Source organism: Ovis aries, chromosome 3 (assembly GCF_016772045.2).
Source record: "Ovis aries strain OAR_USU_Benz2616 breed Rambouillet chromosome 3, ARS-UI_Ramb_v3.0, whole genome shotgun sequence".
In the NCBI taxonomy this organism is placed as follows: Eukaryota; Metazoa; Chordata; class Mammalia; order Artiodactyla; family Bovidae; genus Ovis; species Ovis aries.
Window position 1 is genome coordinate 70,320,509 of NC_056056.1, and position 18,200 is coordinate 70,338,708.

The window sequence follows — 18,200 nt, forward strand, 5'->3', positions numbered from 1 at the left end:
CAGAGACATTACTTTGTCAACAAAGGTCCGTCTAGTCAAGGCTATGGTTTTTCCAGTGGTCATGTATGGATGTGAGAGTTGGACTGTGAAAAAAGCTGAGCACCGAAGAATTGATGCTTTTGAGCTGTGGTGTTGGAGAAGACTCTTGCAAGTCCCTTGGACTGCAAGGAGATCCAACCAGTCCATCCTAAAGGAAATCGTTCCTGAACATTCATTGGAAGGACTGTTGCTGAAGCTGAAACTTCAATACTTTGGTTACCTGATGCCAAGAACTGACTCATTTGAAAAGACCCTGATGCTGGACGACAGATGATGAGATGGTTGGATGGCATCACCGACTCAATGGACATGATTTTGGGTAAACTCCGGGAGTTGGTGATAGACAGGGAGGCCTGGTGTGCTGCGGTTTATGGGGTCGCAAAGAGTCGGAAGTGATTGAGTAACTGAACTGAACTGAACTGGAGAGCCCTGGAAAAAAATTAAACTATTATTATAGCTAAGTTGATTTCAGTGGCTTGTTGTTTGCACCCCCTTTTATAATCATTTAAGTTCTTCCACAGAGCTGTCAAGTATGTTTATATAATCATCCTTAACTTACATATAATGTGAAGTCTTAAGAGTAGTGACTATTTCCAAAACACTGTAGTTTGCTGATTTTCTGGGATCTGTAAGTGAATATGGCTTTTGTTTTTGTTTTTAAAATCAAATTTTGTAAAATTTCAGGCATTATTTCTTCAAATATATTTTTTTGCTGCCTGATTCTTATTCTTTTCTCCTTCTGGGACTCCAGTTAATGTATGGTGCACTGTTTGATGTTGTCCATAGGGCGCTGATATACAGTTGGTTTTCCTTTAGTGTTTTTTTTCCTCTTTCGTTTCTTTAGATTAGATGATTTATATTAATGTCTTCAAGGTCATCAACTCTTCTACTATCTCTGATCTTTCAAGCACATCCATTTCTTTTTTCAGTTGTAGAATTTCCATTTGGTTCTTCTTTTTCTTTTTTTAAGTTTTTTTCCTCTGCTCAGATTCTCTCTCTAGGCTCCCTGTATACCATAGATATTAACCTATTTTTCTAGTACCTGCTTTAGTTAATCTGTTCAATCCAGAATCTGGACCGTTTTGGGGTTAGTTTCTCCTTACTACTTTCTGACTTGTATACTGGACATTGTGGATAGTATTTCATAGAGACTTGAATTTTGTTATTCTCTGAGGAATAATTATTTATTTTCTTTTTTTAAATAATAGATTATTTACTGGCTTATCACCTTAAATATGTTTAGGTTTGATTTTATGCTCTATTGAGATCATATTTTCCAGTCTAACTTCCCAGAGGACTCAACTCTCATCCTCTGCCTCCATTCTGATCAGAGCTTATTTTAGGCTTTGTTAGAGAAGGTCTAGAGTAGTCCTTAGTCTTAGATGTGGTCTTTATTCCGAGGGCTCTGCCTTTTGGATTTCTTAGATAGATGCCCGGAGTGTTAATGAGGTGTTGAAGTAGCAAGCCATGTGGTTTCACCGCTCTGACTGGGCCGGAACTCCTAGGAGTTCCGTTGCCCCTCAGCACTGTTTGTCTTCTGGCTGTCTGTTGCATTCTTAACTCTTTAGCAGTTCTCTGGTAAGATTCATCTTCTTTGCACATGTGTAACCCGGACCTTAGGCAAGGATTCTTGGCAAACTTCCACCGTGGGATTCCCCCCTGCACAGTTCTCTTTTTTCTTGGGCTTTGCCCCACCAATTCAACTGCTTAAACTCTGATCTCTTCCTCAGCTCAGCAGACTGCTGCAGTCTCCTGGGCTGTTTCCTCTTCTTGGAGTATTCTTTCTTCAACCTTTCTCTTTTTATGCCTGGACTTCAGCTCACTGCCCCATAATCCAGAAATGTCCCCAGGCAGATGGCTGGGGTCATCATGGGTCTCCACTCATGATTTCCTCCCCTTTCTTTAGGAGTCATAGTCTTTTGCCCATGGTTTAATACTAGGAAAAGTTGTTCTCTGTTTTCTACTGTTACACTGGCTAGTTTAGTGCCGTTATGTTGTATCAAGAAACACAATTCTGTAACCTGTTCTGTTTGGAGAGGAATGAATTCTTAAAAAGAGAAAATCTCATTTTATTTTAGATATTTATTTTTCATTCACCTAGTCAATGCTTATTTGTTGTCTGTCTTCTGTCTGCGATTGGCCTTGAGCACGTAAGGGGAAGGGGACCCAGTTTCTGTCCTCAAGAAGCGTAGTTTTCTTATGATAAAGAGGAACAAATTTTAAGTTCAAGTTTGGGTATTTTTTTAAAATTAACTTTTATTGAAGCATAATACACTTGGTCATGGAATGGTTCCCACTGCCCCTCCAGCTTGTTAAGTTGTTATATAAGGATAAAAAGTTACTCAATTCTTCCAAAGGAGAGGCGTTGATGGTAGTGTTACCAGCCAGGGTTCTTGGCCTCCTTAACCAATAGAAGTTGATCAGAGGCCAGACTAGAAATTCAAGCAAGGCTTTATTGGAACCCTGCTATAGCAGTGGGAGTGAGAACAAACAACAGGTTCCCTTGCTCATTTCCCAAGTTGGGGTGAGCGTGTTCCTTATGTGGGGTGAGGGTAGGAGTGTCAGGAGAGTTTGGGCCAGAGGAATGGCTTAGGTGGCTTGCCAGCGTTTTATGTGGTGTTGTGTGCAGGCCCCCGACCCCCGTTTGCTCTAGGCGCTTCAGAAGTGGCATTTGGGTTTTTTAGTCTCTTGTCTAGAATTTGCTTCATCTGTGCATGCATACAGTTCTTTTTAGTACCATACAATTTCTTGCTATTTTGTTGATCGAGGAGATGTTTGTCCAGGTGCAAGCATGGTAGCAGGTCTTAGGTCTCAGCCTGTCTTAGTAGGGTATAAGCTCTAAATACACTTTTCTAAACCACTATTTCTTAATTATTACCCATTAGTCAACCAGTTGCTTTGTTTTGAAATAATTAGCAAAAGGTATAAAAATACTACTTTGCCACTGAGAAATTTTTTCGCTAGACATGCAGAAATCAGATATCTTAGTGTATTTATGATACTAAAATTTTTCTCTCTGACTTCTGTACTGTATTTAATAATAAAATTTTTTTTGACTTTCATTTTTAGAAGGTCAGCCTAATTCATGGAAACAATCTTATTTTCACTCTGTTTCATATATCACCACTGACAACCTGATAATCTTCAACTTAAGGTCTTGACTGTAGAGTGATTTTTGCCAGCAGTCACTGATAATGATGTATGAATTGGATATGAAACAGATTTATTTCCTTTTCTCTCCTGACCTCCACCCCCAAATAGGTTGATTTTAGTTGATTATAGAAAAATAACTTAGCTTGAAAAACTTTCTTTGCCTGATAAAATGTCCTTGAATATTAACTTAGAAATAAGAGAAGTTAGGTTAAACTACTTCAGTGATACTATCTCAACCAAGGTGTTTGAATATCTGAAACCTTCCAGTATAAGAGAATTCTTGATTAAAGAACTTCTTTATCCTTATGAGGGAAATTTAAGGATTTTATCTTCCCATTGTTTCATGTATATCACCATTTTTCAAGTGTGGTCCTTTGTCCGAATGTCTAGTGCCTTTTTAACTTTTCACTGAGACTTATTGATTCTAACTTCCTGCCTCCTACAACAGTAGAAGATATAGAATAACTGTATGCTTGAAATGAAATTAAAAATCTTCTTTTTCAAAATTCTTTTCACATCATCAGGCACACAGATCAGAGCTTCCTATATACATCTCTGCTATCCTTGTAGGTACTGATATTTCTTCACAGTTACAATTCTAAAAAGTTAGTGTGATAGCCTAATACCACAGCATTCACAGTGTACATAATTTGCTAATGGTGTATGTGTGTACTTATTTTGTTAATGTCTAACTATCTCTGGCATTCTATTTTTTCATTAACTCCTTTAGAATTGCCCAACTTCATAACAAAATTTTTTGGTGGATAATATTGTAGAAAGTTCAGCCCCACTGTTTGTTGTATCAAGTTAATAGCATTATACCTGTGTCCATCCTCATTAGGTAGGGTTCATAAACTGTCACATGTGCATGATATTAGACTACACATATCCTGTGCTAATATTAAGTTAGATATGTGGAAAAAAGTAGCATAATGTAATTAGTAAAAGGGCACATAATTTTTAGGTCTCTATCGGCATGCAAACTCTTCCTTCAAATAATCTATTGTAGTGGCAACTTGAGAGTCATTCATTTCATTTACTGTAGTGAAATAATATGCATTTCTTTAACAACCCTCCTAAGTTTGTCTGGAGTCCCCTTTTAGTTCAAATAAGCAGGGTTCTACTAAATTTTCATTGGTTGATAAAAGAACATCATTGTAACAAAGATTGTTATTATGCTAAAAATATCTAAAGTACAGACTTAGAGTATTATGCTTTCAGTTTGCTTGTCAGTTACTGTTGTCATTTTTGATGAAAGGGTAATAGTAGCCAACATTTCAATTCTTTTGAGTCTGTTTCTCCAGACTGATGCTGTTTCTTCTTACCTGTTCATCCCATGCCCCTTCCAGTTGCATTTTAACAAAATAGAAACATATTGTCTCCATTATCAGAGAGAATAAATGTTTGGCTCTTTGCTTCCATTTCCTCTATATCTTTTAAGATACAATTAAAAATAATTTTGTGGGTGTCCCAAAAGAGTATATATATTAATGGATTTGGGTTGAGATAATTGTGATAAATGTTTTATTCTTGAACAAGGAGTACACATATGTTTTGATTTGTTGATAGGAATGGTCACAGTATTGTGAGTTCTGGGCTGGATAAATGATGGAAACATCACCAAAGTGCCCAGTTGTACAAACATGCCTTTTTATTGACGATAATTTTTTTAACTGCTGTATTGCAGCTGTTGAAAATGGACAGATAGATGTGTTAAGGCTGCTGCTTCAATATGGAGCAAATGTTAATGGATCCCACTCTATGTGTGGATGGAACGCCTTGCACCAGGCTACTTTTCAGGTAAACTCTGCATTTATTATTTCATTTCCATGTAAATTGTGTGTTTTACCCTTTTAAAATGATAATTCTATACAGTCTTTGCTTCCTACTTGCCTGTGATTTATGGTGGTTAGTGCAGTACAGAAAGGCAGTCTAAATGGTAATGATCGTTCTGAATAAGCCTGCTGCTCTAGTAGTTCTAGAAGCTTTGGGCTGCAGGGATTAGGTAAGTTTTTCAAATGTTGGTAGCATAGGTAAGAGGCCGTCAGAATATTTGGGATATATAAGTTGATAGTGAGCAATGGCTTATTATATTTATAGCACTTTGTTTAGATAACTGTGATAATACCTTAGTGCTTGGGCTTGCAGACTAATTATGCAGGATTTTATAAGGATTCTAATTCCTAGAGATCATTGTTTTATCTGTTTATGTTTAATGGGTTAGCGTAAGGTACAGAATAATGATTAACACTTTCTTCCCATCACCCAAAACACTTTTAAAAAAGAGTTTTCCTTTAGTGAGGATAAAAAGCATATATACACACAACAATAAAAAGAGAGATATCTTCTATTTTCTTTGTTTTCTCTTATTTAAAATATGAATCTGTGCCTTAGGAAAATGCTGAGATCATAAAATTGCTTCTTAAAAAAGGAGCAAACAAGGAATGCCAGGATGACTTTGGAATCACACCTTTATTTGTGGCTGCTCAGTATGGCAAGCTAGAAAGCTTGAGCATACTTATATCATCGGGTAAGACTAATCCGTTAGCCTTTGCACTATTAAGATCATGAGTTTAATGCTGTATCTTCCTAGGAAGAGTAATTCTTAACTAAATATAAATCAGGTTCTGAAATTTATTGTCTTAAGTTAGTGGTAAATAAGAGAACGTACAAGTTAATTTGTAAGCCTGGTTACTAAGTCTCTATTAACTAACATAATACAATGTGCAACTACTAACTTACCTCAGCAGAACTTTAATGATCTATTGCTAAAGCAGGTTTATTGGCAAGTTGAATGATGGGGCTGTCCTTCATTATAGCTACCTGAACTGTTCCAACTTTCTCGGGTACATGACTAATATAATCTTAATTAATCTTTTAGATAGCTATTTTGTACATTAACCCTCTGACTTGTGTATTTTGGTTAATTGTGTGATATTTAAATGGGTTTATTTCAAAGCCTGTTTACACTATTATGTTAATAAATAGCAACATAAACCTGCTTAAAAGTTTTTCAGTGACAGCCATTACATATTCAGCATTGTCAGAGAAGATGGTGTTGAGGTGGAATGCTTATTACTCTATGTGACATTTCTGTGACCAGAAACATTTGTTATATAAGGGCTTTTCAGTTCTTCTGACACCATTGCTGTGCACACAGTGCTAGCCTGACAAAACATGGATAGTCCAGAGCAGATGGGAAAGACACCAGATTTGCCACCACACGATTTTTTTTTAATACCTAGGATTTTCACATATCTTCTATAATATCTAAACTTTTAATAAATTACCAAAACAAAGTTTATTTAGAGCACATATTTTCTTATTTCTGCTTTCTCCTTATAAACCTTGAAATACTCAAGTTGACATAGTAAACAACAGAAACAAGCATTTGTTAAGTGTAAAATTAAGATATGTTACAAATATCAGGTCTATAAATCTTTAGAGTTGAAATAATCCCTAAAATCATTTATTCAAGCATGTGCTTTGTTGTTATATTAAGAATCCCAGACTCCGAGCTGTTTAAGTGACGTGCCAAAGATCTATAATAGACGCTATTCACTGGTGGAATCGGGACTCAGACGTGGGACTCTGATTTCTCATCTTCCTCCTTCTGTGCTGTACCTTCCCACGGACTGTCATGATGCATTTTATGACTTCCAGTCCCCAAAGTTCCAATTGTTAGTGTGTAACTAATACTTAGAATGAAATAGGTTAAATTGCAGCTTAGTGACTCTCTCCTCATGCTGGGCCTGTCTCCTGGAACACTAAGCACCTGTTTGCTTGTTTTTTTTTTTTTTCCTTCTCTCTGAATAGTTATAAATAGCAAGTTGAAAAGGTATATAGGTATGTTTATAATGTAACTATACATGTTTCTAACTCTTTAAAATGACTTTCAGTGAATTCTTCCTCATTTCCCCAACTTTCTTTACCTGAAATTTTACAAAGATTGATTCCTTATACATTCCACCAGTGAATAGTGTCTATTATAGATCTTTGGCACGTCACTTAAACAGCTCGGAGTCTGGGATTTTTAATACAACAACAACATTATACATTTTTTATACATTAAAATTGTCAATCAAAACAAAACATTGCTTAAAAAAGAAAGTTAAGTAGGTTTCTTTTTTGACGTAATCTTTCCTCAGCTATAGTGTTCATTTCTTTCTAATGCTGACAGTAGGTGAAGCATCCACCTTGTGCAAGTCAAGAAGATTCAATGTATCTAGACGTGTTGAATACCCAGTTGGAATTTCTGACCATTCAGTGAATTCTGACTTACTGTTTGTATTTTGCATTGTTCTTACCCATTTCAGGGCTTTGGTTTATTCAAGGTATATTTATGAAACATCCTTTTAAATAAAAAATTGTCTTCCCCCTTGAGGATGATGATTTTTCCGCTGAAGTGTGTTCCAGAAATTTAAAAATTTTCATGATCATGTATTAACACACATAGTTAGCATACTTAGCACATTATTTGTCAATGAGAAAAGTTTGAGGAAGTCTGCTATTTATGAAACCTTCACAGAAATTGAGGTCACTAAACTTTTTCACATCTTTATACATTTGCTTCTAAATAATTGATTAGATTTATGCTTAAAAATTCAGCTTAGAAACACATTTAAATAGAGCTTTTTCCTTTTATTGTGGGCTCTGTTCATCACACACTGGTCATGAAGAAATGGGATGTAATGGAGAGTATAGTCAACATTAGTTTAAAATCATAGCCCCTGTGTATATCATATCTGCTGGAATTTTTTTCACCACTCAGCCTGAATCAATTAGTGGCATCTATAAAGTCTCATAATTTAGATTTTTTTCTTATTCTTTCAGTAATGATCAGAAATATTATCCATATTTGATGATTTGCAGTTTTAAAAAAATGATTGCTTATTAGACCCTCAGAGTGTTTGTTGGAGGAAGGGTTGGAATGAAATGAATCCTTCATAGAGTAAAATTCATATTTTAGCTTAAAAATGAATTCTAAAATATTAATCTTTAAGCAAAAACAATTTAAATGATTACCAATAAGAAATTGAAATTTAATGTTTCAACAACAGTATCCATTAAGGAGGAAAATCTGTTGTACTATGAAAGCCCTTTTAAGGCAGCTGCTTTGAATTGTTTGTTGATCATCTTTTTAATTTTTGCATTAAAGAGGGTTATATGTTAAATGTTTTATTTTAGGTGCAAATGTCAATTGTCAAGCCTTGGACAAAGCTACTCCCTTGTTCATTGCTGCTCAAGAGGGCCACACAGAATGTGTGGAGCTTTTGCTCTCCAGTGGGGCAGATCCTGATCTTTACTGTAATGAGGACAATTGGCAGCTACCTATACATGCAGCTGCACAGATGGGCCATACAAAGTAAGTGCTAAAAATGAAAAGTAAAAATGGTCTCATAATTCAGAGGTAGTAAGAAATTAGATCTTCTGGACCAGCCCCTTTACCTCCAGGCATAATCTTTGGTGTTCCCTTCTCTACTGATGTGCTCGATGGTTAGGTCCACCCCACATCTGTCTGCCATGCCATTCCCTGCAGTTCTTAGTCTTGCAGTTCCTTAGAGCGAGGCAGAGTGGCCCAGGAGACCTTCTCAGGATGTTAAATCTTCCCTCTGACTTGCTTAAGCGACTATTCCACTCCGTTCCAGTTTTATCCTAGACATCTTGAGGTACTGATCTGATGACTTTTTTCAACGTACTTATATTACCTCCCTGACCCCAGAAAGGTTTTGGATTTGTGATCTCTGTTGGAGTTCTTTTTCGTTGGGTCTAGGCAGTCCTCCACATCTTGAACTCTTTGACTGGACTTCTCTTTGTCTGATTTCAAATTCAACCTGGTACTTTATCCTGCCTCTGTTACTCTTCTTCCCTAGCCAGAAATTCAAATGAAATTTTTGGAGAGAGAGAGACTTAAAGAAAGTTGAAACTCCCTGAAATTGGGAGTTCTAAGAATCTTCAGTTCAGTTCAGAACCTGGTTTTACCTTGAGAATATGGCAGCCTATCTTAATATAGATTGGTACCAAACAGTTTTTAAAAATATATATTTAAAGGTTTTAGAGTCTTATTACTGCAGTAGTAATTTTTATAGCTATTGTATTATTTAATTTAAAAAGTAATACTGAAATGGTCTTGTCTTTAGTATTTAATATGTTTGTATAGTAGAAAAGCAGATGTTGTAATTGGGTTATTATGCCACTAGGTGTCATGGTATTTTACTGTTTTCTTAAACATATTTGTAATCTTGCTTGTGCCTTGTTGAAGAGTTTCGTCATGGACCGGAAGGCCTGGCATGCTGCAGTCCATGGGGTTGCAAAGAGTCGGACACAACTGAGCGACTGAACTGAACTGAAGAGTATATTTTTTCGAACTCACTTAAAAATTTTTAACCCATTTATTACGTGTAAGAGACACTCGACAGGTTCTTTATTTTAGCAAAATACTTAGGTTTAAAAATTTGATGTTTTTCTTAACTCTTGATATTTTATTTAATCATAAATCTACAGTTATACGCTGAGCTTTAAATTGATATCAGAACCCTCTTGAGAATTTGCCCTTATTTCTCAATTTTGAGATTTCTGTTGGTCATTGATGATTTTCCTCTTAGTAAATATAGGTTCTCCCTAAATATTGCTATCTTAGTCCTATTTTACCTAAGGAAAAGTGGCAAGGAGAAAGAATGTTATAAAGATACTTTGGTGTAGCTCTGCTTTTCTTTTCCCAGAAAGAGGAGAATTTCTGGCTTATATTATCCTTATAGTGTAGGATAGTCCTTTCTCTCCAGCTGAGTGCCAGAGGTAAATCTACAAATAATCTAAGAACTTTTTAATGATTTTTGTTTAGAACTTTCTCTAGTTAGCAACCAGTCTTTTAAATAAATCTGCCATAACACATAAAAGAGCTCATCTTCTTTTCTGAGAATAGAATATTTTAGCAGAAATTCTGATTTCTTCCTGATGTAAATACTGTTCATTTCATGTCTCTCATCATCCTAAAAAATTCTTATTAATTAGAAAAGTAAAACTTGGTTGCTACTTTACAAAGGAAAATAATTTATTGTCTTGATATAAGTTTGTATTTAGTGTAATGGAGTTTTAAATAATTTATTATATCCTAAAACATCTCATATAAAATTTTAATTTTGGGGACTTGAGTAGTGGTAAATAATTAGTAAAAAAATAAAAAAGGACAATATGTTACCTATTTACTTTTATAGGAACATTATTTAGTTGTTTCAAATACGTTTAAGGGCCTTCTTATTAAGCAACAGTAATAAGCATTTTGGAGTATGTAGCTTGTAATAATTTATTGTACATAGAAAGTACACTGAAGACAGACAGACCTTAAATTCAATCAATGGGTGCCTCAAAATATGTCTTGTAGAAATGTCTACAATTATGTACAAATAGAAACATACTCCTGAACTTGTGTATTTGCAGAATCTTGGACTTGTTAATACCACTCACCAACCGGGTTTGTGACACAGGGCCAAACAAAGTGAGTCCTGTGTACTCAGCAGTGTTTGGAGGGCACGAGGAGTGCCTGGAAATGTTGCTCCAGTCTGGCTACAGCCCAGATGCCCAGATGTGCCTTGTTTTTGGATTCAGTTCTCCCTTGTGTATGGCTTTCCAAAAGGAGTATGTATATCTACTTTACTTTCATTCTTTTGGGTGTATGGAGATGTGTTTCCAAATGACTTTCTTTTGTGATAAAATAGCATGTCTTAGAGCTAAATTGGGAACTTAAAAACAGAAAAACAGACAAAAACAAAAGCCTCTATGATGTACCTTTGATTGTTTCACTAATCAAACTATAACAAAAACAAGGTGATGATGTCAGGTTTTTTTCCTTTCCTCTTCGGAGCTGGATATTATTTTTTGGTGTAGCAGTTTTAGGGGATATATTTAATGTATTAAAGTAAATGCAGGAATTCTCTGATGTCTTTGATCTTCAAAACGCTTCAAGAATTAAAACAAACTTTAAGTTATACAGTGATTAAGGCCTGAGGATTTAATGTTTAACATGGTGACTATAATGGACAACACTGAATTATAGAATTGAAATTTGCTGAGAGTAGAACTTAAATGCTCTCAAAAAGATAATTATATGAGGTGATGAATGTTTCCATGATGTATATGTGTATCAAATCATCACATTTTATACTTTAAATATCTTGCAGTCTTATTTGTCAATTATACCTCAGTAAAACTGAGATAAAAAGATAAAAAAGATTTTAAAATTTGTCAAGTATTGTATTGAGTGTGTTTCAGGTTATTTGTCATTTGAAATTTATATTTATAAGACTTGTTATGAATCTAAAATAAAACTATAGTTTTATTGATATTACAGCACTTTTAATGTATTTGGTATATAGCATTTATATCTGTAGGTCACACTAATTAAATTTAAAAATTTTAATGTTTCTTTTGCTAATCTACCATGATCCTGTGAGTAGAATAAATGAAGAATTATTGATAGATTATTGATTAGCTTCTGGCCAAACTAGACAAGATTTGTTTATCAGACTCGTAAGGTTTTAAAATAGAATAAGTTTTAAAAGGCTATATGTAAGAAAAGCCATATTGAGTAAAATCTGTGGTCCAACCAATAGTAAAATAAGTTGTGCAGCTAGAAGCTGTTATTTTTAATAATGCAAAAGAGGTTTGTGGGCTGATGTCAAATTTCATTGGCTTTCCTAAATTCACCATTATGGATAGCTAGCTATGACTTAAAAATTTATCGAGAACTTATTTGCTAAACTTTTCTTTCTCTACCATCTCTTAACATTTGCTGTGTAAAATAGTGGTTCATTTTTATTTGTTCTGAACTTAAGCCTCTGGGTACACACTGTACTCTGAGTATTGTAGTTTTGGTTAATCTGAGTATCTGGGATCCACTCTGCATAACTTTCATGATTTCATAGTTCACTATATAGTTTCTTTGGCTTTATCTTTCTAAACAGGAGGCCTAGTTAGTTTAGTTTGCCTCACTAGGGCTGTACTGTTGACTTTAGTTGATTCAGTTGTCATTATATATATGTCTCCATTTTTTTTGTTTATTAGATCAGAATTGAACATTTTTTTATTTGATAAGAACATAATAGTTTTGTATAGTTGTATGTCTTTATGTCCAGCATATCAATAATCTGTTTTAGCCTTCATCTTAGTTTTTGGAGGAACGATATTTTTGGTTCTTCTGTCATAGCACCTTACCTCATAGCTCATCGTCTTATAAGTGTAGTTTGAATTAAACATGTTAAACCATAGCAGTGCTCCTATTAACACCAAAATACCTTAAAATGAATGTTTTTCTGACCTGAAGAATTAGGTAGAATAGAACCCTCTGGGACATGGTATGAGGGAAATCCTGGAGAAAGAGAGCTGGAGAAAAGGTTTTTTTAATTCTGTGTACAAACCTACATATGTCCAGAACCCATCCAACCTTTGAATGCATGGGATGGAAATTATTGACAACAAGATTTGAACTATCACCCAAGTCTCAGGTCTGAGTGGCACATTTCATGGGGCCAGACTCAAAGCGGCATAGCAAAGGCTTGAGAACTGAATTTGCATTGGAATAACTATCTGTAGAGGTGAAAAAGAAATTGTAGTCTAAACCTAACTAGGTTATATACCTGCTAAAGCAAACAAACACAATCAGTATTATGGTCAAAGAATTATAGCAGGACCCAGGGCCCAGAGTCTACACATAGCATTACTATTCATAATATCCAGGATACAGTCTAAAATTACTTGACAGAACCAGAAAAATATGACCCATTTTAGAGGGAAAAGACAATTAACTTGTGTCAACCCTGAGATGATACAGATGTTGGAAATATCAAATAATTGTAAATAACTGTTGTTATGAGGTAAACACACTTGAAATAAATGGAAAGGTAGATATTTTCAGCTTAGAAGTTAAAATTAGAACCAAATGGACTGAAAAGTGTAATATCTGAAGTGAAAAGTTAGCTGTATGAGCTTCATAGTGGAATGGAATTGACAGTGGAAAGAGTCAGTTACCTTGCAGATAGACCAATATAAAGTTTCCAAACAGAAGAACAGAGAAAAGGAAGATTGGGGGGACAGAAAAGAACAGAGCCTCAGGGACCTGAGGGACAATTTCATCAGTGTTGACATTCATGTCATTAGGATCCAGAAGAGAGCAGAAGGAGATTGTGACCGATAATGGACAAACACATCCCAACATTAGATAAGGACACAAGTTTATAGATTTAAGAAGCTAAGTAAACCAAATAGGAGAAGCTCAAACAAAAGCATGCTTACAAAATAATCAAACTGCTGGAAACTTAAAGAAGTAACAGTGTGGTTTATGGTGGTCTTTGGTCACAGACATAAGCTATTAGACTTCGTTTTTTACTTTTCTTGGCAATGTTGCTATGTGAAGTGGCCCTATATATCATAACTGAAATCTTTTTTAGTGACTTTAAAAGGACTTGTCATGTATTTTCTTCCATGTGGGAACTTATAATTGGACCAAATGTATTTTTAACTAGTAAGGTAGGTTTTCAGTAAGAAAACTCGCTGGAAAATGCTATTCGTTAGTCCATAGGGAAAAAGCCGAAAACATCAGAATATCTCTTTGATGAGGGTACATTCTCTCAGTCTCTACAGTTTATTTTTTATTTGTTTGCCAGAGCCATGGCAGTAGACTTAATTTTGAAACATCTTTGCCATTATTTACCCACCCGGTGGGAAATTTAATTGAAAGGGAAACATTTCCCAAGAGACTAAGGCTAAGAGATGGTAGCTTTATTATCACATATGCTCACATTTAATATTTGTATATACATATAGTGCACTGCACAGTGTCTGGCACATCAGAAGAAAACATCAAGGTTAATTCTCTTCTTCGTTTCTGGAGAAGACATGTCTTTTGCCATTCTCTGTTTATCTAAAAATAGCATCAATTAAATTTTTAGTCTTTGTAATACATTTACATAAGCTAATGTCAGGTTCTTAGTTTGCATGTAATCGCTGTACATATAGTGGGAAAATCATTTGATTATTTTGATATTCAGTGTAAAGCTGATCAAGCAAGAAAACTGTCAATTCTCCCAGTAGATTTTGTTTTAGTATTTCAAGAGGGTAACATAGACAGTGCCTGGGGAAAGAAATTGAAAAATTTTGTTAATTTTTAAATTTCTTTCAATATGCATCTGAAAATTTGAGTTCTCTGGGTTACATACTTAAAATTATTTAAATTAGAATTACCTTTGTAAAGGACAATTGACTAATTTTGTTTAAAAATAGCTTTTGTTCTGTTTCTTCTTAAGACATTTATGAATTTTCTGTATTACATTTACTGATTATGAATAAGAATTTGAGTTTTGGTCACAAAAATAATACCAGGGAACTTGGAAAACTATTTTCCAAAATTAGTTATTAGATATTTGAATTTTCAGATATTTGGTAATAGATAATATGTTGAGTGGTATAAATTTTTTTCTAACATGATCACAATAGTAAAAAATGTTTATCAGTTTTCACAGTCAATAATCAGACCAAAAATAAAAAAAATTACAGTTGCAAGCCATAATGGAAACATGATTAACCTAACAGTATAAAATAATTACATACAGTTTGGGGAATTAAGTAGAGTGATATGGTAAGTGGAAGTGCATACATGCACATGTTTTCATCCCCCCACCCCCGGCCAGTCTGTGTTTTTCGTTGGTGCATTTAATCCATTTACATTTAAAATAATTATCAATACATATGATCCTATTCAGAGAAGGCAGTGGCAACCCACTCCAGTACTCTTGCCTGGAAAATCCTATGGACAGAGGAGCCTGGTAGGCTGCAGTCCATGGGGTCACTAAGAGGTGGATACGACTGTGTGACTTCACTTTTACTTTTCACTTTCATGCATTGGAGAAGGAAATGGCAACCCACTCCAGTGTTCTTGCCTGGAGAATCCTGGGGACGGGGGAGCCTGGTGGGCTGCTGTCTATGGGGTTGCACACAGTCGGACACGACTGAAGTGACTTAGCATCAGCAGCAGCATGATCCTTTTATGGTTTTCTAATTTGTTTCAAGTTTATTTTGTGTAGATCTTTTCCTCCTTTTGTGTTTCCTGCCTAGAGAAGTTCCTTTAGCATTTGTTGTAAAGCTGGTTTGGTGTTACTGAATTCTCTTAACTTTGCTTGTCTCTTAACAAAAGCTTGTCTGTAAAGCTTTTGATTTCTCCATCAAATCTAAACTAGAGTCTTGCTGGGTAGAATATTCTTGGTTGCAGGTTCTTTCCTCATCACTTTAAAATATATTGTGCCATTCCCTACTGGCTTGTAGAGTTTCTGTTGAGAAATCAGCTGATAATCTATGGGAGTTCCCTTATATGTTATTTGTCGTTTGTCCCTTGTTGCTTTTAATATTTTTGTCTTTAATTTTCACCAGTTTGATTACTATGTGTCTTGGTGTGTTCCTCCTTGGGTTTATTCTGCCTGGGACTCTTTGTGCTTCTTGAACGTGGTTGATTATTTCCTTTCCCAATTAGGCAAGTTTTCAGCTATTGTCTCTTCAAATATTTTCTCAGATCCTCTCTCTCTCTTCTCCTTCTGGGACCCTATAATGCAAATGTCGGTGCCTTTAGTGTTGTCTTAGAGGTCTCTTAGGTTGTCCTCATATATATATTTTTTCATCCTTTTTTAAATATTCTGTTTTGTGGCAGTGATTTCCACCATTCTGTCTTCCCAGTCACTTATCTGTTCTTCTGCCTCAGTTATTCTGCTCTTGATTCCTTCCAGTGTATTGTTCATCTGTTTGTTCTTTAGTTCTTCTAGGTCTTTGGTAAGCATTTCTTGCATCTTCTCCATTCTGTTTCCAAGATCCTGGGTCATCTTCACTGTCATTATTCTGAATTCTTTTCCTGGAAGGTTGCTTATCTCTGTTTTATTTAATTGCTTTTCTGAGATTTTATCTTATTCCTTCATCTGGGACATGATCCTCTGCCTTTTCATTTTGCTTAACTTTCTGTGATATGGTTTTCGTTCTGGTGACTGTGGGATTTTCTTGGCTTCTTCTGTCTGCCTTCTGGTGGATGAGGTGTCTTGTTGTGGTTTCTCCTTTGTCTTTGGACATGGGGTATCTTTTTTTGGTGAGTTCCAGTGTCCTGTCAGTAGTTGCTCAATGGCTAGTTGGAGTTTCAGTGCTCTGCTATCTGGAATTGATCTCCGGTGTTGTTTTGTTTTATTTTGGCTCTGCTGAGTCTTTGCTGCTGAGTGGGCATTTATCTAGTTACAGGGAGTGAGGCTACTCCTCTTTGTGGTACGTGGTCTTCTCCTTTTGGTATCTTTTGTTGTTGTGGAGCACGGGCTCTAGGGCACAGGGCTTCAGTAGTTGTGGCACGTGGGTTCAGCAGGTGCAGTTCCTGAGCTCTAGAGCTCAATAGTTGTGGTGCATGGGCTTAGTTGTTTCATGGTATGTGAGATCTTCCTGGACCAGGGATTGAACCCGCATCTGCATTGGCAGGCAGATTTCTTTACCACTGATCCATCAGGGAAATCTGTGGTATGAGTTTTGAAATTTTATTTTTATAGTAACAGTGTGTTGTTATAGTAATGTTGGTTTGGTATAAGATCATTGTATAAAAGATTTAATCAACACTTACCTGACTTTAGTTATTAATGAGTCAAAAACTTTTTTTTAAGTTATTTTAATTGGAGGATAATTACTTTACAATATTGTGGTGGTTTTTGCCATACATTGACATGAATCAGCCATGAGTACACATGTATCCCTGCATCTTGAGCCTCCCTCCCTCCTCCCTCCCCACTGCATCCCTCTGGATTGTCCCAGAGCACCAGTTTGGGGTACCCTGCTTCATGTATTGAACTTGCAATAGTCATGTATTTTATATATGGTAATATACATGTTTCAGTGCTATTCTCTCAAATCATCCCACCCTCGCCTTCTTCCACACAGTCCAAATGTCTGTTCTTTACATCTGTGTCTCTTTTGCTGTCTTGCATATAGGATCATCATTAACGTCTTTCTAAATTCCGTATATATGTGTTAATATACTGTATTGGTGTTTCTGATTCATTTCACTCTGTATTATAGGCTCCAGTTTCACCCACTTCATTAGAACTGACTCACATGTGTTCTTTTTCTTGGCTGAGTAAAACTCCATTGTGTTTACGTACCTTACCTGTTTTTCTGCTGATGGACATCTAGGTTGATTCCATGTCTTAGCTATTGTAAACAGTGCTGCAGTGAACATTGGGTTACTTGTGTCTCTTTCAATTCTGATTTCCTTGGTGTGTATGTCCAGCAGTGGATTGTTGGATCATATGGCAGTTCTATTTCCAGTTTTTTAAGGAATCTCCACACTGTTCTCCATAGTGGCTGTATCAGTTTGCATTCCCACCAAGAGTGTTAGAGGATTCCCTTTTCTCCACACCCTCTCCAGCATTTATTGTTTGTAAACTTTTTGGTGGCAGCCATTCTGACCAGTGTGAGATGGTACTTCATTGTGATTTTGATTTGCATTTCTCTGATAAAGAGTGATGTTGAGTACCTTTTCATGATTTATTAGCCACTTGTATGTCTTCTTTGGAGAAATGTTAGTTTAGTTCTTTGGCTCACTTTTTGATTGGGTTGTTCATTTTTCTGGTATTGAGTTGTATGAACTGCTTGTATATTTTGGAGATTAATTCTTTGTCAGTTGTTTCCTTTGCTATTATTTTCTCCCGTTATGAAGGCTGCCTTTTCACCTTGCTTATAGTTTCCAAAAACTTTTGTTTTCTTATTTGTATGTTTTCTGGCATTTCTCCTGAGGTCTAGAAATTTAACATTTCTGATGCTCTTTGCACTGTTGGTCTGTTACATTATGGTAAAGTTATCTGCTTTTACAAGCAGTATAATTAATATCAAAAAGTGATGAAGATAATAAATAATGGCTCTGGGTTTTGAGTTTTCCCTTCTTTTTTGTTTTATTCAGCCAATTTAACTTTTAAGCTCAGGATTAGCATTCTGAAACATTTTTA

At 35.5% G+C, this 18,200-nt stretch overlaps 1 protein-coding gene across 4 annotated transcripts in view; it reads left to right on the plus strand.

Moving 5' to 3' along the window:
* ASB3 (ankyrin repeat and SOCS box containing 3) overlaps window positions 1–18,200 on the plus strand; it is a 107,171-nt gene that overhangs the window by 64,069 nt on the left and 24,902 nt on the right. For all 4 annotated transcript variants that reach the window (XM_060412200.1, XM_027966832.3, XM_042246168.2 and 1 more), the window contains 4 exons: window positions 4,880–4,992; window positions 5,587–5,722; window positions 8,380–8,557; window positions 10,630–10,827. In XM_060412200.1, the coding sequence (XP_060268183.1) occupies window positions 4,880–4,992; window positions 5,587–5,722; window positions 8,380–8,557; window positions 10,630–10,827 (625 nt within the window). The remainder of the gene's footprint in view (window positions 1–4,879; window positions 4,993–5,586; window positions 5,723–8,379; window positions 8,558–10,629; window positions 10,828–18,200) is intronic.